General features: G+C 40.7%; 1 protein-coding gene across 1 annotated transcript in view; it reads right to left on the reverse strand.

Moving 5' to 3' along the window:
* Window positions 1–1,383: 1,383 nt before the first annotated feature.
* Window positions 1,384–22,300, reverse strand: part of LOC113406809 (short transient receptor potential channel 4-like) — a gene marked incomplete at its 5' end in the record, with an annotated part of 98,725 nt that continues 77,808 nt past the window's right edge. The window contains 5 exons of the mRNA XM_026653555.1: window positions 1,384–2,103; window positions 4,133–4,222; window positions 4,499–4,540; window positions 18,527–18,721; window positions 20,894–21,089. Of these exons, the coding sequence (XP_026509340.1) occupies window positions 1,384–2,103; window positions 4,133–4,222; window positions 4,499–4,540; window positions 18,527–18,721; window positions 20,894–21,089 (1,243 nt within the window). The remainder of the gene's footprint in view (window positions 2,104–4,132; window positions 4,223–4,498; window positions 4,541–18,526; window positions 18,722–20,893; window positions 21,090–22,300) is intronic.

Genomic DNA, 22,300 nt, shown 5'->3' on the forward strand with positions numbered 1-22,300 from the left:
TCCATCAGTCATCCATGGTTAATTCCACCTTTGTTATGTACTTCCTGCGATCCAGTATATAAGATAATTCTGTGTTCTGGGATCCCCGAACACAGGACAATATAAACTGTAAAACCTACCACAACAAGATGAATTTAAGAATGGAATGGCTACCTTATTGTAGTGTATTCAAAAGTTTCCATGGGTCTTTCTTTAGTTTGTAGTGTACATTTTTATATTTATTCTATCTTAATAATATAGGACACCAGTCGCTGATTAAAAAGAAACATACTGTTTAATTTTAAAAATACTCATTTTGACTAAGACAATAAATCACTTGTCATTTATGAAAAATACTATCAGGTTTCTATTATATATTTGAATGTCTAAGTATTTTTGTATAAAATCATCCATTAGGTTCCCCAAAACTCTGTGATGATCCAGAAAACCTCTGTTAGGTTTGCCTTTCAAATATTCCTAGCAGATTGTCATATTTTTCTAATATTTAGAAGGATTTTTTTCTGAAGTAATCTTGCTCTTAGCAAATGCAGTTGTAATACGAAGGCAGAAGCTAATGAGCAATTGTATATTGAAGTGCATAGTCCACATTTGGAAAAAGCAGATGTTTGGAGAAATAATAGCTGGTACTGATTGTGGATTCTTTCGGAATAAACAGTCATAAAATTGTAGCAAGCCATAAACATTTTGTTTACTATAAGAAAGGAAACATTTTATACAACCCAATTTTTTTGCAAATTAAATTGTAACAATGTCATCAGTAGGGTCATAACTCTATGGGGGATGGGGAAGTATAATTAAATAACCAAATAGGAAAATTAGTCATAATGTACAGTTATTAACACTCTTTCAATAAATAAATGATATATTATGTTTTAATTTATTTCCATAACATTTGAAGCAAATCAAATTTCTACCCATTTAAATAATTGTATTGACAGAAATTGCTTATGGATTATTATGCTGCCCATTATCTTTAAGGAACTAAAAAAGTTAAGTAAAGGCTTACAAGATTAAGCTACTTTTTATTTGCATAGAAAAATATTTATCATAGGAGTCAACTATCATATGAGAGAAATTGCATTTGTTTTAATTGAAAAAAGATAGCTAAAAAGTTTCTGTGGGTTATTGCAACAGTACAAGAATACAAGATGCTTCCATTTATTAAAAAAATGTAAAACAAATTGTGAAAGCTAAAGCAGGCTACAAAACAGAAGGTTCCTCTATTGTCTTTCCCTCACCTAATTATGTTACAAGTTCATGTGCCTTGGTTGTTGAATACTATAAAGTGTAATTCTATACTTTCTAATATAACTTTTAAAACATCCTGCCCAAAAAAGCACTATGCAAAATATATATATTTGTATATGCTCACTCCCACTCGCATCACAACCTCGTTGTTACATAATCATCCTGAACAACTGTCTCTTCGTTCATCTCCGAGTCACTGGTAACGTCCAACTTCTTGTCCAGCAAATCCTCTGGTGTGGGGGGGTCTGAGTCCTGTACCTCTGTCTTCTCAGTTTCCACAGCACAATCATTCTCCTCATGCTGTAAATCCAAAGTCTCACTGTTGGTTTGCTTATTGTTTGTTAGCATGCACTTTTCACTGAGACCTTGGACACTTAATTCACAGTTCATGACCAATTTTCCCCCTTCCAGTTCAGTAGTTTTCTCGCATTGTTCGTCCACCTGTTGTTGTGAAACCTCTTCAGACACAGAGTATATTTTATTTGCACTCACTTCCTGGGAGCTTGTTTTTGATCGTCTATGAAATAATCCAAAGCTTTTTATGTCTGTTACAAAGTTCACCCTTTTTTGTTTCTCCTTTATGGGCTCGGACACCATCAGTGCAGCTCCATTGCTTATGTTATGTGGTTCAGAGGCTATAGCAGCTGATCTTGGATGAATTAGTGTAGTTATGTCAAAAAGGCTGAAGTTCTTTTTCTTTACTTTCTCCTTTCCTCCACTCGCACAGTTTTCATCAGTCTCTAACAAAGAAGAGGCTTCTTTGTTGATTTTTGAAGTTTGCAAATTAGAAAGTCTGTTTCCTTTCAACAAACCCAGGACTTCAAAACGAAAGCTGGAAATATCTTGCTTTAACTCCTAAAAAGTTAGGAAGATAGGAAGCATTTAAAACTTGGGAATCTGTTTTGGTTTTGTTTGGTTTTCTCTTTGTAATAAAGAACAACACCTGAATATTTTAGCAAATGTGTTCATGTGTAAATATATAGTATTATGGATGTTAATTTTTCTCCGACATTTTCTAAGTGCTTTGCAAATGCTTCTGATCAGTCCTCACAATTCCCATGGAAGGCAGAGAAGCGAATATTAATACTTCCCAGAGGAAAGCCTGAGAGCTTATGTAAAGTGCCCAAGACCCCTTGTCCAAATCACTGACAGTGCTAGGATGAGACCTCTGGCTGTCTTACCTCCCATATCTATGTTTGGCTCACTAGACTGTGCTACTCCTATAGAGGCAGAGCATTTTCACTGCTATTCCTTAACCCACTGAATGTTATTACCCTTTACAAGGTGCACTAGCTTCCAGGTGGATGGCCCCAGGAACTGTGTGTTTTAAGGATTTGGGAGTTCAGGAAGTGGTGCTAGTGGGTGAACTGGGGAGAGTCTGTGAGAGTGGAAAGGCACAGTAGTGAACCTAAGAGGTGTGGTGGGTGAGGTCATCCTCTCTCCCATTAGCTTCATCAAGATTTGCTTAATTTAATCTTTGATTTAAAAACAAGGAGGAAGTGGGGGGTTTGTGACCCGAAGAGCCCCTCAATGCCAACTGCCAAAATTTACAGACACAGGATGACTGGCTAGTTTAAAGAAGCTTCCAGCCTTTTGGTTTAGAAAGTTTTAATAGCTGAATTTTGTAGTTTGACATCCAGTGACACTAAGAACATCATTTCTTCTGAAGTCCACAGTTTGAGGAACCAGGACCAGTATAACCTCATCACCCTTCCAAGATCAGGTCATCATCAAATGATCTTTCCTCACTTTAGCACTTAACTGCCAGCATCATATTAGCCCTGATACACATCATCTCCAACACACTGTTGTCATAACACGTATCTAAGAGGTATCATGTAAGGTATCACATGTAAACTGGTGACACGGTTGTCCCAAAAATCCTTGTGTGATGGATGAATGGGATGTGTACAAACAGTTATGTATGTGTGCTGGAAATGTGTTCTTAAAATGTGTTTCAGAGGCAATGCACAAATCAGGCCTGCTCTAGACACAAGAGTGTGGATTCCTCTGTCTGACCAGCTTGATTACAGAGGACAGTGAAAGTACATTTACAAATAAGGTAAACCAAGCAATCAAACTAACAAGCAATGGAAGAAAGCGCTTAGTGAGCTCTCCAGAGTTTCGAGTCTGCAACCCAAGTAAGTCTGCCTGGCTTTTGAGACAAAGACAATGGACTTTGGAAAAGATATGGGGAGAAAAAAGACATTCTGGTTATCCATCACTTAGGGGACATAAGGAAAAGCACCCTCTGAGCCTATGAAAGTTTGATTCTCCTGGCCTGAAGGGCAGGAGCTGCTGACAACATGCTGTAAGTGACAGACCATTTTCGGCAAAAAACATAAGTTGCTAGAATTGAGTTTTACACTGGCTCTTCCATCCAGCCCTGCACTCCATGGCAGAAGAGCTAATTTTCTGAGATGTGGAAGTATTTCCATCTTGCTCTAGCAGCCTGGTCATTCACACAAGCTCTACTCCACTTCGGGATTCCCCTACACAGAGAAGATCTCCAGCTAGCCAATTAAGCTGTTTCTTTCTTCCATTGGAAAAAGCCTGGTCCAAAATGTTTAAATGATTGGCCCAAGCTGACCTAGTAATCCGTGGGGATAGCCATGAATAGAACACAGGTCATTTGACACCAATCATTAGGCTATGCTGCCCACAATTCTTTATTAATTTAACAGCTGTGAAAGTCTAAAAACAATGTACTGGAAAGAAAAAAAAAGGAGCAAGATTTTGTGTGCAAAATGAATGCATGTGGTCAGGCAGGCCACACAGACTGTCGTCTAAGCTGTAAGTGAATGGCAGTTGCATGATTGTTTGTTTGATGATCTGTAGTCATTTGACATTTTATTATTACATTGATAAGCATGAAAATAGTCACCTTAAAATTCTCTTCTGTGAGTCCTTCTTCAGTTTTGGCATCTCTTATCATTGCGGCAACGTATCGCTTAACAAGATTTCTCATCACTTCCTAAAAGATTTAAAAGAATGTGTTAGTTTCGCTGGCAATGATAACTGGACATACATTCACTAAACCAACTGCATTTTTGCTTCCTTTTCTAAAACACTACAAAAATTTTAACACTTCTAGAGCCAGTCAAAATGTTTCATCAAAGTGTTTTCTCAATGAAAAATAATTGTTTCAGTTAAGGAGATTTTTCTTGAAATATGTGTGTGTGTGGGATCCTATCCCATCCCTCTCTAATAATTACCCATGCTAAAAAAAAAGAAAACCATGGGCCTTCACCTGGTATTGATGATGTCTCCTCAAATTATCAGCTGCACGCCTCTGAAAAGAAACAGATTGAGATACTGAGTGGTATTAATGCTAGTGACTGATTTTTTTAAAAAAACGTCAACAACTGGCTGAAAGTGGCAGGACAGCAATATGATGCACTAGGGCAAGTGCTGTTGAGGGCTGGTTCAAGGTCTTTTGGGAAGTTTTGGTACTGGTGAAAGGCCCATCCTGGAGCTGGACAGGAGGGAGGGCAGCTGACGGGCAAAATGAGAAGTGCATCCTTGTGTCTTCTCCATACTGCAAAGGGGAGATCTGTGTGAGCTCTAAGTAGGACAGGGTGGAGTGGAGCACAGGATCTGTGATCAAACTGAGATGCCCTCGGAACAAAGGGGCTGGGGAAGGATAATAGCTACTATTCTGACCTTCAAAGCTAGGATAGCAGCTATACAGGGGCTGAGTAGTGCCCCATGACTACCCCACAGATTAGAGAGTGAATTCCTCCTCCTCACCCGTTAGCTTCCTGCACAAAGCCTGATTGCTCATGTTTGGTGCAGTGAAGAATGAATTTGGGTGAAAGAGAAAACCCAAGTAAACTTTTGCACTGTAGTGTAAAGGGCAGTCTCCTCAGATTAATGGTATATTTCATCTCTGGATGAAAGGGTCAACATTAGGTCACCGGCCAGACTCAAAATAAAGCCAAACCTGTCCACATCGCCAGATGGACAATGCTCAAATGGTGGACAACAAAAAGAAGCTTCATAGGAAGAAATGTGTAAAACATAGCACTACCAACAACAAAGCAATGGGTATCTCATCTGATTGTACTCAGATACCTAAGGGGTCTCAGGAAGAAGGAAAAAAATAATTTGATTCTTACTCTGCTCATGAATTAATGATCTCCTCAATAACAATTCAGATGGGCTGATTGAAGTCTTTGCTTATTCTAAACCTTTGATTGTCCTTAGCTTATATTAATAGATTCCAAATCCAGAAGAGAAAATTGTGACCATCTAGTCTGACCACCTGTATAACACAGGCCATAGACTTTCCCAAAATAATTCCTAGAGCGGATCTGTTAGAAAAAATATCCAATCTTGATTTAAAAATTGTCAGTGTAGAGAATCTACCATAACCTTTGGTAAATTGCTCCAATGGTTAATTACCATCACTGTTAAAAATGTATGCTGTATTTCCAGTTTGAATTTATCTAGCTTAAATTTCCCGCCATTGGATTGTGTTATACTGTTCTGTACTATATTAAAAAGCCCATCATGAAATATTTGTTCCCCATGTAGAGCAATAGACTGTAATCAAGTCACCCCTTAATCTTCTCTTTCTTAAAATAAATAGATTGAGCTGTTTGAGCCTATCGTTATAGGGCATGTTTTCTAATTCTTTAATCATTCTTTTGAATCCTCTCTGAACCTTCTCCAGTTTACCAATATCCTTCTTGAGTTTTGGACAAGAGAACTGGACACACTATTCCAGCAGAGGTCGCACCAGTGGCAGATACAGAGTAAGTTAGTGGGAGCAAGATTGATATTTTTGATTTTTGCCTCCTACATTTGTCATCCCAAATGCAACTGGACGTCTAACCTATGGCAAAATGTATCTAGGAGACCTGACAAAACCGAAGTTATAACAAATCAGGCATTCATATATTTTCTCCAGCTCTTGCAGTCAAGGCTGATTTACAATTTACTTATGATTGGTAACATTCCTGTACTAGTGGATGGTTTGTAATTTGTGATTGATTTCTCTTTTGTAATTTACTGCAAAGTCATGATGAGACTACAGCAGGATGTGGGGGGCGGGGGAGGGAGGAGGGACATTGCATTTTCTGTTGTGGTAGCTTCTCTGAAAAGACACTGCAGAGAATGGTTCCCTAAGTGAGCAGCTGCCCTCTAGTTATTCCAGTGCTTTTTCCTGATTACATTTCTGTGTCTTTTGTAATTTTGTGCATGCTAAATACAAGTTACTACGTCCCTTCTAACTCAATCACCTGAAGACTGAGTGGAAATGCATTCAGTACTATGCCCACAGAGTACAATGTTTCTGCAAAACCCCTTTGCAAAGGAAGTGATGTAGCCCTCCCCCATTCTGTATTAAAGCAGCTTTGCTCTTGCAATGTTTTAAGGTGGGCCACCAGGTGGAGATGTCTCCCTCTTGTTGGGAGAAGACTGAGGAAATCCTAACAGCATTAGGGTTCATGAAGACAAATCTGACTCACAGAAGATTTGGTAATGAGGAAAAAAATCATTCTAAGATATCACTGAAATGTGCTTAACTCGAGGTAAAGATAGCGAACCCAATAAACAAAATAAACACTGACTCCTGCATTGCAGAAAATACCACGACAGCTCAGCACTCTGGGTATTTACAGTGAAATACAAAATAAACACATCAGCTCAAGTTCAGCCTCCCTCAGTTTATGCTGCTATGGAGCAAGATAACACTGATTAGCCAGATCAGTTATTTAATGATCCTGCACCCACTGAAGTCAGTGGCAAAACTACTAATGGAGCAGTGCAGTGACCATTCAGCTCACAACCTGGTAATACAGGATTTTGGCTGACAGTACTAACCATATTTTTCAACGTGCAAATATCTCCAGAATATTTTTACCACAATTACAATATGTATTTAATGCACAACACTGATAAACTGGAGAAGAAAAAATGTGTGCGTGTGTGTGCACCTGCATGTATACACATAGAATATCAAACTAGTGTTCAATGCCTCAGTTCTGTCTCTCCAGTTAAAATGCTCAGATCCTTTCTTCAGCTCCTAATTCCCTTTCTCTTCTTCCTCACGGCAGAATGGATCCTCACATTCTGCAAACTCACTGCCATGAGCTTTCTACCCACTGCTGATTCCCAGTTCAGGTTGGGAACTGTGAAAAATGTGTGCCAGAAACCTATGAGGGTTTCCAGCAGGGTGAGGGTGATGTAGAGTGGGACATGTTACAGACAAGAGACATGCCTTACCTCCCAACTCTAAGAAACCCCTCTGACCTCCCACACTAGTGCCCCCATCCATTCCCCTAAAACTCCTTACAAACAGGCAGTTCCCAAGTGTTATCTAATTAAGAAACAGACAGTTTCCTAAAGGCTAAGGCCCAAATTTTCAAAGGTAGCCTCAAATTTTGATTGCCCTTTTTTTTTTTTGGGTGCCCACACTTCAACATGCAAGATGTCTCAAGTTAAGCGCTCAAAATTACAGACGTTTTTGAGAATGATGGCCCCAGAGCTTAATTTTTTGAGGTACTGACCACCTCCAACTTTATCTGAGGTCAATGGCAAGTACATAAGGTTCTAGGTGCTTAACGCTGGCCAGGACAGCCAAAGACTAAGGTCACTTGTGAAAATTTGTCATCAAATCACTGAAACTATACTAAATCTTGAAGTTAAGGATGTTTTCCCACAAGGAACTATATAGTCTGTTTCTTCTCAGCACAGTTGTGTCTAAAACTTTCAACATGACTTCACTCACAGCTTTCCCTTTGCTATGGAGAAAGCTAAATTAGGAAATGTTTACTGGTCAAGATTTATTTATTTTTTTAATAAAAAGATAAAATTAAAATTGATGCTGCCAAGATTCAAAACTTAATGAAAGCTGCATACATGCCAAATGTTAATACTTAAAACAGTCACTGCTTTCCCCTTCTCTTTGTTTAGTGCTCCACTCCCAGAAGGACCTCTTTGAATAGTTACTTTTGTTTAAGCAAGAAAAAGAGTGAGAATTCAAAAACCTTTGATTTAGATTTTTTAATGACTTTTTATTAAAGAAAAGTTGATGTTTAAATGCAGCTCAGCTGTATGTGAAGTGCAGTTGGAAGTTGTGGGTAGAACAGCCATGGACAAAAATATATATACATATATATTAATCACTGTAATAAAGAGAAGGCATGGTCATGTGATTAAAGCACAGCAGTGGAATCCCTAAGATGCCGGTTCAGTTCCCAGCTCTACCACAAATTTTCTGTGTGATATTGGGCAAGTCACTTAATCTGTCTGTGCATGTGATAAAAAGAAAGATAATAATAAGTCCTTTCTGATGTCCTGTGTACATATAGGACCTTGCATGTACCTCATTTGAGAGACTCTAATCATTACTTTAATACCAGTAATAATTTCTATTACCCTGTTTATTAAATTGCCAGCCAATCAATACAGTTTTGCAGACTTGGCAGCAAAATCTATTTACTGGTCAAAAATGTAATAATACTAAATTATTTTTAGAGACATGATTTTTTTCTAGCCAATTGTTTTTCACCTAGAAATTTGCATAAAGGTAGAATTCAAATTCAAAGTCTATCCTTATGATCAAGGAGCTCAATGGTCTGGATCAAGGATACTCTGGGATGTGTATCATGCTTGACAATGCCAGTCCCCAGGAACAACACAGCTGTCCGTGGCTAGGGTAAATCTTATCTCTGAAGGAGACACTGCTTTCTCTGGGGCTGGTCCAGGGCTGTGCAAGAAACTCCTGCAGAATCTAACCACCACCTCAAATGTCACCACTTTCCATTCCAAGGGTGATTGCACTCCTTTGATCTAACCTTCACTAAGAAACAAGCTAAAACCTCACATTATTTTCCCCTTGGAAAGAAAAGGGTAAGAAAAAAGGAGAAACGTGACAAATGCTAGTTACATCACTTAATACATTTCTGGAAAGTGCTCAGATAATGTGATGAGGATGTATAAGAACCTGAGTAAAACGGAATAGAGGTAAATGCTTATGCAGTGTTGTTGTAGCTGTGTTGGTCCCAGGATATCAGAAAGACAAAGTAGGTGAGGTAATATTTTTTCTTGGACCAACTTCTTTTGGTGAGAAAGATAAGCTTTCAAGCTTATACAGAGCTCTTCTTTCTCAGACCTAAAGAATAGCTCTGTGTAAGCTCGAAAGCTTGTCTCCCTCACCAACGGAATAAAAGGTATTACCTCACCCACCTTGTTTCTCTTAAATGCTTATGTAAGCAGGGCCGGCGCTTCCATTTAGGCGACCTAGGCGGTCGCCTAGGGCACCAGGATTTGGGAGGGGGCGGCAATTCGGCGACGGGGGGGTCCTTCCGCGCTCTGGGTCTTCGGCGGCAATTCTGTGGCGGGTCCTTCACTCGCTCCGGGACCCGCCGTCGAAGTGCCCCGAAGACCGGGAGCGCGGAAGGACCCCCCCACCGCCGAATTGCCAATGACGACCGGGAGTGTGGAAGGACCCCCGCCTAGGGCGCCAAAAACCCTGGCGCCGCTCCTGTATGTAAGTCAGCAGCATGAGGAAATACTCAAGGTGTTATGAGCAAATCCTTTCCTCTATGTCCTTCAGACTACTTTAAGTTTAAAATCGGAATGGAGAAATCTACAATTGAGTGATGGTGATAAGACACTAAATAACAGCTCTGAAATTTAATCCTACATCAATAACAAATCTGGATAGTGAAACATGTCACATAGTTGGAGGAAAATAATATATTTTATTCCACCCTTCTTTTTTTATGAATTAGGGCCTATATTTCAAAAATGGTCACAGATTGTGGTTAGCCAAGTTGAGTAATTTTAGACACCAAAAGACATTGATTAGTCTGGAAAATTTAGGCCTAAAAAGGTCAATAAAACTGCACTACAAATCCATAGTTTATATATGTACTTCAATGCAGCTTCTCTATATTGCTTAAACAGCAGCATACTAGTTATCTTAGAACAGGGGTAGTCAATTTCTTTTTGTCAAGGTCCAAATTTCTTAGTCAAGGTATAGTCAAGGTCCAGACTACAGAGAAACATTTTTACACCACAATAACAGTAATGATCATAATAAATAAATAAAAGCTTTCGTGGTCCATTCAAAAGCAGCTGGCAGTCTGGATTTGGCCTGCGGTCTGCCTATTGACTACCCAGTCTTAGAAATATGCAATGAAGTACTAACTTTGTACCGTTTTGTGATAATAGCTAAAGATAATACTGCATATACTGGGCTATGTCAAAATGACATTAGCAAAAATAAAAAAAATACATAAAAATAAATAAAAGTGTGCAATAATTTTTGAAGGTAAAAGACCTCTCTGAATCAGCATTTAGTATTAGAACCTAAGTGCTGGTAAATTACTATTGAACATCGCTGGTCTTTTTACACTGTCTGTGAGCAAGCTGCACCTGTGGTTGGAATAGATGATCTCAGAACAGCTGAGCAGTAGAGATGGTTGGGTCGGGAAATGGAATTTTCATTCTGTGGAACATTTCAACATTCTGAAATCTTCTTTCATCCCAAATCAGAATGAAAGGTCAAAATTTACTACAAAATGAAATATCGAAAATATTGAATTTTGGAAATCTCAAAGTACCCTTGTAGAAATGTTTAGACTTTATCATTTCAATTAGTCTATGATATTGTAAACATAAGTCAATATGATAACATTTTGTTAATTTCCCATCAAAAATTTTGATGAAATCAATATATTCCTGTAAAATGTTTAGATTTAGTCAAATCAGCTGTTCAAATGGTCCACCGACTGAAGAGCCTGCTGCTCCAAAGAAAAGCCATGTGATAGGAGAAAGATTTCATAAACTAGCTGTGTGTGATGATTGATCAAACCAGAGGATCGGCTGTCCACTGCACAGTGGACTCTGGCAGATGCAGAGAATTTTCATTCAGGAAAAATGAAAATTAATAACTGGCAAAGAGAGGTGTATGAAAGACTCCCATAGTGTACCCTGCACCAGCCATGCCCACTGCACCAAAGGGGAATTTGCCCTTTTTGGAGGGCAGGCAGTTCAACAGTCTGGTATGTATATAGCTCATAAGGAAGTACCCCCAAGAAATTGTGTGTGTCCACTCTAGGCCTGATCCAAAGCCTAATGAAGTCAGTAGAAGAACTTCACTGGACTTTGGATCAGGCCTTAGAGTCACAAGCAGAGAAAAATTAGTCATGTTCCAAACAAATGAAAAAGAGAGGCTCTTGCAATGAGAGCTGGTTGGAAAATTCCCCTCAAAAATTTGTTGGCAGACAAAAGCCCCCCCCCTTTTTTTTACACAAAAGTTTTATGGAAAATGTTGTTTCTTTCAAAATTTTTGTGTTTTTTTCCCATGAAAAACCAGAAGACAAAAAAAATTCACTTTTCAGTATTTTCCCTCCTTTTTACTCCCTTATTCCTTTGTATCATTTCATTTACCAGAAACCAGGGTTCTGGGCGGGGGGTGCGGAGAGGGAAAGAGGACAGATGAGGGAGAAACAAAACAAAGAATAAAAAATATTGAGTTTTCATAAAAAAACAAAAATAAATACATTTTAAAAAATTACAGTGATTTTGAAAAAAAAAGGGTTTTTTTTTTTTCAAATTTTCCTATAAAAAACAATGGCATTTTTGTTCAATTCTATTTGCAACAAAACCTATTTCACTGCCTGTTTTTAAACACTGAGAAACAGTCATAATATTGGTAGGTTGGGTGCCATCATGACATTACCTGACTTACTTTACCACTAACAGTATTTTAAAAACTGATCTCCAAGTGATTAATACCTATAAAAGGATTCAAGTTAAATTAATTCTGAACTGATATTAATCACTAATCTCTTTAAAAGACATAGTAGATCCCCAGATCCCCAGCTGGTGTGAATTGGAATTTAGCTCCCCTAAATTTAACACAGTTGTTTAGACCATCTAATAATCTGGCTCAAAATGTTTAATAAATGAATGTTATGTACCCCACCTTCAAATACACAAACACATTGCCACTGTGAGTCATATTTCTCTTTTAAATATAATCCCACTCTTTTTTTTCTGTCTGGCTCTTATCTGCACTTGTTTCTTTTTCTTCTGTTACGGGACTTTGGGGTTCATTGTAGTTTTCCATCGTTCTTTCTGAATTCATCTCCTGTTTTTTGTTTTGCTTTTCTTTCTTTCTGAATCAATCTTTCTTTATCCCTGGCTTTTCTATGTGAGTTTTAATGTCTCCATCTCTTTTCACTTGTCTGATTCCTGCAGTCTATTTTTCATAATCTGTTTCAGTGCCATCCTCATACCCTCTTGGGGTTTTTTTTTTTTTTCCTGACACCTACTTTCTCCCTTTCTGTGGCTGTTTTTTCCCCTTCTCTATTCTTTCTTTCCTAGCTACAGTAGTGGCAGCTAAACCAATCACACTAGCCTTTCACAATGCAAATGTTGTCCGACAAGCCCATGGTCTGGAACACATGAATTCAGCAGCTTTTCAGGAAATCTGGACTAGTTTCAGCTGTCATTCTGCATATCCATCACACGTGAGTCATCTCTGCATGCTTGTTTCTCTATACGTCCATCCAGGAGAAAAACTTCTCACTGATTAAAGTGAATGACAGGATATGACAGGACAATGAGTGGGGCAAGTCTAGACCATCATCATGGGGGTTGGAAAGAGAAAACAGGTAAGAGGGGTATATATGAATAGGCCCAGATAGGAGAATACATCAGATCCTCCATGTAATTTCCCCAGTCCCTGCTCCTGGGGTAAACTTCTGCCTTCATTAAAGTGTGTGGGAGTTTTGCCATTGAATTTAATAGAGCCAGGACTGTATCCCTTGTATCTTTCCTTTATAGGTATTGATATGCCCCCCTTCCCGTTATGTCTAGCACTCCGCAATCTTCATAGTATTTATCCTGGCAACATCCCTGTGAGATAAGGAAGTACTATTGTCCCCATTTTACAGATAGGGAATGGCAGCATAGAGAGACTTAGTGACTTGCTCACAGTCACACAGGAAATCTGTGCCTGAGCTGGAAGTTGAATCCATGTCTCCCAAATCCAAGGCTAGTGTCCTGATAACTGGATCAATCAGCCTTTGCCTCTCTAGTGGGGATCCCTCCCTTTTCCTTCTTCCCCTAAAGGTTCCCAATTCCTTATGCTCCATGCACTATGACTCTGTGCTGAATGATGATAATAGGGGTGTGTTTGATCTAGCATGACACATACAGGAAAATTAGAAAATACTTCTGCCTGCATCGTGTAAGTGCCCTTATTCTCCAAGAGGTTTCCTCTATAATAGGAATGGCTTCTCATGAGCATTGCTTCCAGAGCCTTACAATACTTAATAGCCCATTATCACATATTCATTATATACTGTACTGTATTGTGGATATATGCTATTTGTCTGTGGTATGTCAGTGATACTTAAACTATGGCTGTGGAACCACAGGTATCTCTTTTGGACCCCACAGGCAGGTCTTTGGCAAAGGTGCAATATTTGACACCACACTGTCATGTTTTCAAGGTGATATTGCATAAATTGTGATACACGGGTCTCTCTACTTCAACAGCATGCCATGAATGTAACTCAGTGTCAGTATGACACACCACAATGATACTGTCATGCTCTTCCACCCATTTGAAAGCTAAGGGGACATCTACACTGCAATCAGAAGTGTGGTTGCTGCCTGTGAAGACATACCCAAGCTAGCTTTGGTCTAGGTTGCTGTAATAATGATAGTCGTAAAGCCACAGCAGCATGCATGGCAGCTGGCCTGGGATCCTGGGTATGTTCTTGAGCAGCTAGTCAACTTAAGATGCCTCAGCTTCACTGATATTGTTATTCAAGCTAGCTAGATCAAATCTATGTCTATATGTGCCGTAGTCACAACTTTGATTGCAGTGTAGACATATCTTAAGGGCATGTCTATGCTACAAACTTTTGCCGACACAAGTTCCAATGGCATAAAACCGTAGCAGTTAGTATATGGCTTGTGGGTATGGCTTGTCTCCATGTGTCGGCGCTGCGCGTACTCACCAGGAGTGCTTGTGCTGATGCACAGTACGGTGCAATGTGGATAAGTATCCCAGTGTATAACTTACCACCATCCAGCACACTGTCTTTTGGGAAGTTTTGGCAATGCATGGTGGGGCAGGAACAAGTCACACAGGGATGACTGGGAGTAAGAGGTGAACTTCCCAGCATGCAACTTTGTACATCCCATAATGCCATTTTTGCACCGTTTTTAAAAATCCCACATACCTGCGTGGCCCTCCTCCCTGTCTGCCATCTCTGACAGAAGCCTGCACAGCTCTGCACTGGTGTTTTGAGCATTGCAAGCACAGGATGCACAATCCTGCAGTATTTGCAGAGCTGCAAGAAGCACCAAACCTGGGAGAAACATGATGATTTATTGGAGGACAGTTTGCTGTGGGACATAGCAAGATCCAATTCAAGGTTGTTAGTGGTGTGCACTAAGCAGCTGCAGACGGTGGAGAGCTTCTTCTGGGCCTGAGAAATGGGCATTGACTCGTGGGATTGCATCGTAATGCAGGGTTGGGATGATGAGCAGTGGCTGCAGAACTTTTGGATGTGTAAGGCTGCATTCCTGGATCAGTGTGCCAAGCTTGCCCCAGCCGTCCAGCACAAGGACACCGGAATGAGAGCTGCACTGACAGTGGAGAAGCGAGTGGAAATCACACTGTGCAAGTCTGCAACATTGGATTGATACCAGTCTGTGGGAAAATCACTTTGGCATTCAAAAATCCACGGTGGGGCCACTGTCATATAAATGTGCAGCACCATTAATCATCTCTTGCTATGAAGGACTGTGACTGTTGGCAATGTGCACACAGTACATCAACAGAAAGGGCTACTTTTCCATGGTTATGCGAGCATTGGTGGATCACCGGGAACACTTCACCAATGTCAATCTTGGCTTGTCAAGGAAGGTGCACGATGCTTGCATCTTTAAGTACACAGGACTGCTCACAAAGCTACAAGCAGGGACTTTCTTTCCCGACTGGTGGATTACCATTGGCAATGTTGAAATGTCAGTAGTGATTCTGGGAGACCCAACCTACCTCTTGCTTTCCTGAGCCATGAAGCTGTACACTGGCCACCTCAACAGCACCAAAAAGAGATTCAGCTACCGACTCAGCAGGTGCAGAATGAGTGTTGAATGTGTTTTCGGTAGATTGAAGGGATGCTGGTGTTGTTTACTTACAAGATTGGATGTCAGTAAGAAAAAGCATCCCAACGGTTATATCTGTCTGCTGTGTCCTGCATAATATCTATGAAGCAAATGGGGAAAAGTGGCCACCAGGGTGGAGGTTGGACATAGAGCAGCTGTCTGCTGAGTTTGAGCAGCCAGACACAAGGGCTATCAGAAGAGCTCAACACAGAGTTATATGGCTCAGGGAGGTTATGAAAAAGCACTTTAACAGTGAGCCACCTTAATGCATTGTGGTGTCCTGTGCTCTACCTGGCCCTGCTATTTTGGGGTCTGTTAGGTATTGTATGGTGCTTGGTGTACATGAACGAATATAACACTGTCAATGCACCTATTAATTTTGTGGTGCTTGCTATACATTTATGATCATTACGCTGTGTTTTTTCCACTGATCCTGTGAGCTGTGTCACGCCATATAATAACAAGTAAGTGGGTGTTTTCAGTACCGCTAGACATTCTGCAGCATATGTTGGGAACTAATAAAGATGGATAATTTTCCAAACAATAGAATTTTCTTGAGTAGCAAAAACACTGCAAAAAAATTCTTTGCAAGTTAAGAGCAAATATGTTAAACACTTCTTAAATTTTATGAAACAGAGCTTAAGAAGGGGAAGGTACATTCATGTCCATTTTAACTACACATACGGCAACTGTGGCTCTGACACAGTGGTGGGGAACCTGCAGCCTGTGGGCTGCAGATTGATCACCACTGCTCTGACAGGTCAGTGTATGTGAAGTGGTGGTTGGCCTTACTGTCCCCTGTGTGGAGTGGTAGGGGTAGGGATGCAGACACTTATGCCACGTGCAAGGGTGATGGCAGTGAAGGAAGGTGCTATATTGGGGTTCTCCATAGACTGCAAAGGAAGGCAAGAATGTGACTGTTGAAACTGAAGGTCCACAAGAGTCTGAAGCATGTGTGTTTGCTGCCAGAGAAGCCCCATTATGTCCTGGTGCATCTTCCTCTCCTTTTCCTGCTGGGACCCCTGGGCCTTTCTCCTGTCTGCTCTTTCCTTCTCCACATAGTTTGTAATATTCACCCTCCAGGCCCTCTGCTCATGGTCTGATGCAGCACTGGCTTGCAGGATCTCATTGAACATGTCATCCTGAGTCCTCTTCTTTCTCCTCCTTATTTAGATCAGGCGTTCCACAGGTAAGGAGAGGAATGCCTGAAGGCCACAATGGCAGCAGCTACAGATAAAACACACAGAGGTACCGCTGTCAGTGTAGTCACAACGGAAAGTGAAAGTTAAGATTCAGAACTCCCTTCCCTTGCTCCCCTAAAGTTTTAAACAAGATGTACTTATTGACACTTCTGCTTCAGCGTGCTTGTGCACAGCACCAGCCACGATGAGCATGGCCTTCCAGGGTGAGGGAAATGAAGAGGGAATTGCTCAGTTGTGTGAAACTATGAGTATAGGGCATTGAATATTGGCACCCATTTCCAAGGTGGTGGTGATTTTAGCTGATATCTCACTCCTGAGGGTAATAAAGAGACAGAAAGCACAGCTACTGCTGGTGTCCCAAAGCAGCTCGAGCCCATATTCCACTAGCCTGTTTACTGCAAAGGTGCCTGCTGAAGATATCGCCGACTGGTGTGGGAAAGTGTCCTACCACAGAGAAATAAATAAGGCTGCCATCCCTAGAAAGCTTTGAGAGAGGATGGCAGAGTGCCTCCATGAAAGTTTGATCAAGATTTCTCAGGTGCATTCAAGGGCTATCCCTGTGTACATAAGCAAATTGCTGAGACTGTTCCCCACCCGAACTCCCGCAGCCTAACTCTAGAGGGGAATGAAAAGCAGATAACTCTACCTCTCTTTGTTGTGCTGCTACCTTTTCTAGTGTGAGTACATTAATGAAAAGCTGATAGCTGTGTCCTGTTAAGTTGGGAGCTCCATCAGTACATCACTGTAATGGGAAATACATTTACACACTTACCCGAGGTTCCTTCCCCTGTATCAGGCTCGCCCAGGCTCGACTGCTGGGACTGAATGGACTGTGGTGGAGTCTCAAGCAGCTCCTGGCTCGCAGCATAGCTGAACCCCCTGATCGTTGTCCCCCATCTTCCTCCTCTTCCTCCTCGCTGTTCACAGCAGGGGCCTGTGACTCGGGCTCCTCAGAGGGATCCACAGTTGTCTGCAGTGTGGTGGTGGGGTTTCCACCAATTATGGTATGCAGCCATTTGTAAAAATGGCAGATCCGTGGCTCAGCACCGGATCAACTGTTGGCCTCCCTGGGACATGCCTGCCACAGTGCCTTTGCTCGCATGCAGCACTGCTGCTGATCCCTGTCGTATCACTTCTCCTGCATTCACAAGCAACCTGCTCACAGATGTCCACGTTTCTACAGCAGGTCTGTAGCTGTGAATGCACAGCCTTTTCTCCCCACCGGTCCAGGAGACCCAGGCTGGAGAGTGTGGCCAGCATGGTCAGCTGGGCAGTTACACACAACAGTGGAGAATGGAATAGTGGAGAATGGATAGCTGGGCAATCAGGAAAAGGCATTTCAAAAATTCCCAGGGTTTTAAAATGTGTGTGTGTGTGGGGAGTAGGGGGGGAGGAGCTTCCTGCCTCTGTGATCTCTGAGCTGTGGAGTTCAGACCTGTGACAAGAGCCATCAGTGCTTGGCATTTTGAGACAGCTGCTGGAGGACTGTTGGGGACAATACAGTGTCTACACTCATGCTGCCCTGACCTCAGTACATCGACCATGGCTCAATGCTGCTTGGTGAGGTGGTGTTACTGTGTTGCTCTAACGGGGCACTTACATCAGTGGGAGACAAATTTAAGTGTAGACACATGAGCAACAAGGTCAACACAAGGCAGCTTATGTCAACCTAACTGTGTAGTGTGGCCCAGGCCTACATGACTTTCCAGCTCTGCAAGGCTAAAAACCATCTATTTAGAAAGGGATGGGAAGAGACTGAGTAAGAACCAGGATGGTCAAGTAGCAGAGGGGTAGCCGTGTTAGTCTGAATCTGTAAAAAGCAACAGAGGGTCCTGTGGCATCTTTAAGACTAATGGAAGTATTGGAGCGTAAGCTTTCATGGGTGAATGCCCACTTCATCAGACGCAAGACCAGGATGGTATATTCCTTACCCCTATGGTTCCAAAACTTTCGGGTTTCCTTCTAATCTTTTTCTTGCACAGATGTCTCCATGTCCATTTGATCAGATACCAGAGAGACTTGGGGCTTGGTAAAACATTGAAGGGAGTGGGCAGAGTCCCTCCTTCTTCAAAGTAACTCATCCAAAGCTTTGTTCGAGCAAACTTCCATTCGATGTCTGCATGATCCTGTATACAAGAAACATAACAACTGACAAACTGCTAAATTAACAAGGTGAAAAAAAACTTACAGGGGCCCTATAAGCTAAACATATCCTGAAGTGCTAATTAAATGGCTTATAAAAAACATAGTTGTCTTTGTGATAGAAATTATAATGCAGCAATTGACTTGTTTTACCCAGTAAGAGATAGTCTGGATATTATGTCACATTTAATCTTTCTTGCATTGCTACAGATATTTAAAATAATTAAATACCTCTAAGGCAGCAAAGGAAAATTACAAATAGAAAAAATACTAACTGTCTAGCAGTGGTCTTTTGCTATAGTACCATATCATCATAACAGGCATTCTACATAGAGCATTCACTTTCTTTCTGACATATTAGTTTTGAGCAATGCTGTGGGACCTGGGAAATGTGGTCAAAATGTGGGTCCCATTTTGTGGAGGCACTGTTAATTGGCAACCTCAAAAATTCAAACATCATGAGTGAGGTTTCCCCAAAATCATGAGTTTAAAAATATTGGATTCTTTTAATTTGTTTTCTGGTTTTTAAGTCTTTTGGGTACTCTCAGATGGTGCTTTGAGCTTTTCCCTGCAACCATAGGGGGTGGAAATTATATATTTTTTAAATGAAAGTTGAGATTCTCACCTAATCATATGCCTCCAGGAGCTGGGTATTTAAATAAACACCAAATAAAGTGAGAGTTGCAATCAAATAGTGAGAATTGGCAAAACTAGTTGCTCTCCTGTTTTCAGGACAGTGCTGTATAGAGCTGTGGGTTTGTTACCATATAGGTAGATGTGGGCAGAAAACAATTTTCTTGTCCCAGGAAAATTTTTGAGATTACATTTTCCCCCATTCCACATCAGGATAAAACAGATCCTTATCCAAATTTTTCAGGGGGAGAAAAGAAAAGAAATTGCTTTCCTTCAAATACCCATTAGCCTAGTGATCAGGGGAACTCACCTAGCATAGGGGAGGCCCAGGTTCAAGTTTCTGTTTAGAAAATAGATTATAATAGACAACTTTTAAAAAGTCAAAATTGAAACAAAATGATTCTTTCAAAATTTTCTTTCACAGAGAATTTCAAAAATTTCTGATTGCATTCCTAATCAGATCAAAAACAAATCCTGAAATCCTTCACGAAGTGGCATTTATATTCTCCACACAGTTCTAGTCATGACTGCATCTGCCAAAGATCAATCTATTTAATGAGTGTTAAGATATATATAAAAAAATAACCCCAAAGTTCTGATTAGAATAAAGATACAGTTTTAATGAAATGAGAAAACAGGAACAATTAAGGAAATGTCCGAGGCCTCTACTGCCGCTTCCTTATATGTCATCAAATCAGATACCACATCTTTGCATTCACTGTTAGTAGGAGAGTCTGTGCAATTTGTAAAGCCACCACTTTGTGAAACTACACCAGTTTCAGCTACTGCATTCTCTCCTGCAAGGGATTAGCACTTGCATAAAGTCTTAGAGAACTGAAGTGGGGAAGTAAATATTTTAAACTCTCTAGATGTGATGGTCTGAAGACGCACCAGATCCTGCTATCCCTACTTAAGCAAATCTCTCTTTAATGTGAATGGGTGCTTTGCTTGAGCAAGGAATGAAGGATCATTCCTACATCTATGTTTATGTTTGTCCCAACGGCTGACATTTTCAAAGTTGCCTAAGGAATCTGGACAACCAGTTCCCATTAATTTTATCTTTATGCTTTGTAAGAATCACTGGATATAGTACTAACCATTGATTTGGCTTGAAGTTTGGAAAATAGCTTTTTAAAGCTTAATCAATCTTGAGTGTAAAATAGAAAATATGCAACCAGCCTGTTGCAGATTCCTGATTCTCAGAGCAGATCTTGGCTAGAACAGTCTGCTCTAACCTATGCCAGTTGACAGCAACCTTGATACACCCTGCCCCTCCCACAACACAACTGCTGTGTGAGGAGCAGCTTTGCACCATTCAGAATTCGGGGAGAATTCTCATCTGGCCAAATCCAGCAGTTTTCTTGTCTATTTGTGCTTGAAGGGCAGTGCAAAGGAACTAGAAGACATCAGAGAATGTGTCCCCGTATTCTATATTTAAATGGAATTTAATGCTGGAAAAAGCGGATGTGGAAACTGCGAGAAAATACTCATTGCAAGTGATTTAATAAGGAGAAATAACTTACAGCAATGAGCTGGTAAGAGTTATTCATCATGGCTATTAACATGTTGAGTAGAACAACCAGCGAGATGACATTATAGGTTCCAAACATGGTGGCCCCAACAAACTCAGTAAACTCATGTCGTGCCTGTACATTGGTCACGTACAGATTGATGAGACCAAATATAGACCAGAATAATGACTGTAGTGTTTCAAATAGTCTGAAAAATAAATAGATAATAATAGCAGCAAATATACATATATATCCAAATCTTTCCCTACATGCACAGTCAAAAAGCCCTTTGTGATAGCAGAGGACAGGATTTTCCCCAATATACACAGAAGTATGTAATATTCCAGAGAAATTTTGGTAAACTCTCCAAACTTGAGTCCTTAAAGCCAGGCATCTAAATACATAAATAGGCCCTTCAGTAAGTGGCTGCTTCTATTCCAATCACTGCTCAGCATCTCTGAAAATCAGGCCAGTTATTTAAATATAGGTACCTACACTTGAACATTTTTGGCCCACATGCCTAAAGTTGATCCCATTGAAGTCAATGAGAGTGTGGTCTTGACGTCAGTGGGCCAGAATTGGACCTCTAAATTAATTTGGTGTCTGAATTTCAGCAGTGGGTGTGCCATATGAAAGAAGCAGCAGCAGTGGGTTAAAATGATTTGTTTGTATCAGTAAACAGTTTGTATATTCAATTGGTAGTGTGCTTTGAGAGTCTTCTAGATAAAAGGAGCTGTAGAATTATAGGGGCATTCCCAGGCATACATTTTGTTTAGTAAAGAGCTCGGAAATTCAAAGATAAAGCAGACAATCACAAAATGACATTATAAATAAATAAATCCTATCTCCTAGAACTGGAAGGGACCTTGAAAGGTCATTGAGTCCAGCCCCCTCCCTTTGCTAGCAGGACCAAGTACTGATTTTGCCCCAAATCCCTAAGTGGCCCCCCTCAAGAATTGAACTCACAACTCTGAGTTTAGCAGGCCAATACTCAAACCACTGAGCTATCCCTCCACCCCACCCCTTGTGCTTCTATAGTTAAATTATATAATATCTCCTTAGAGATATGGCTAGGACAGCAGCTAGGATGTCAAATAACAAGGTGCCATCTTTGAAACAGATCCTTAGGAGCTAAACAGTTTGAAAGAATATCACTTCTTTGTAACACAAAGCTGTGCTAATAAACTACAAATTATTATTTTGAGCTCTGATCAGCCCCATGCTCCTGGGCAGTGTGGAGCAAGGCTTTACACTATGTCTATGCAAGTCCTAGGGCCTGATTCTTTTATACCAGTGCAAGTCAGGAGTAACTAAACTGGACTCTGGAGTTACAGATGTGTAAATCTGGTGCAAGTAAGTGGAGAACTGGGCCCAGGGTGCCTCCAAGGAGTGGCTGTGCAGCATGTCTTTCTGCAGTGC

Source organism: Terrapene carolina, unplaced genomic scaffold, assembly GCF_002925995.2.
Source record: "Terrapene carolina triunguis isolate 2854851 unplaced genomic scaffold, T_m_triunguis-2.0 Scaffold141, whole genome shotgun sequence".
In the NCBI taxonomy this organism is placed as follows: domain Eukaryota; kingdom Metazoa; phylum Chordata; order Testudines; family Emydidae; genus Terrapene; species Terrapene triunguis.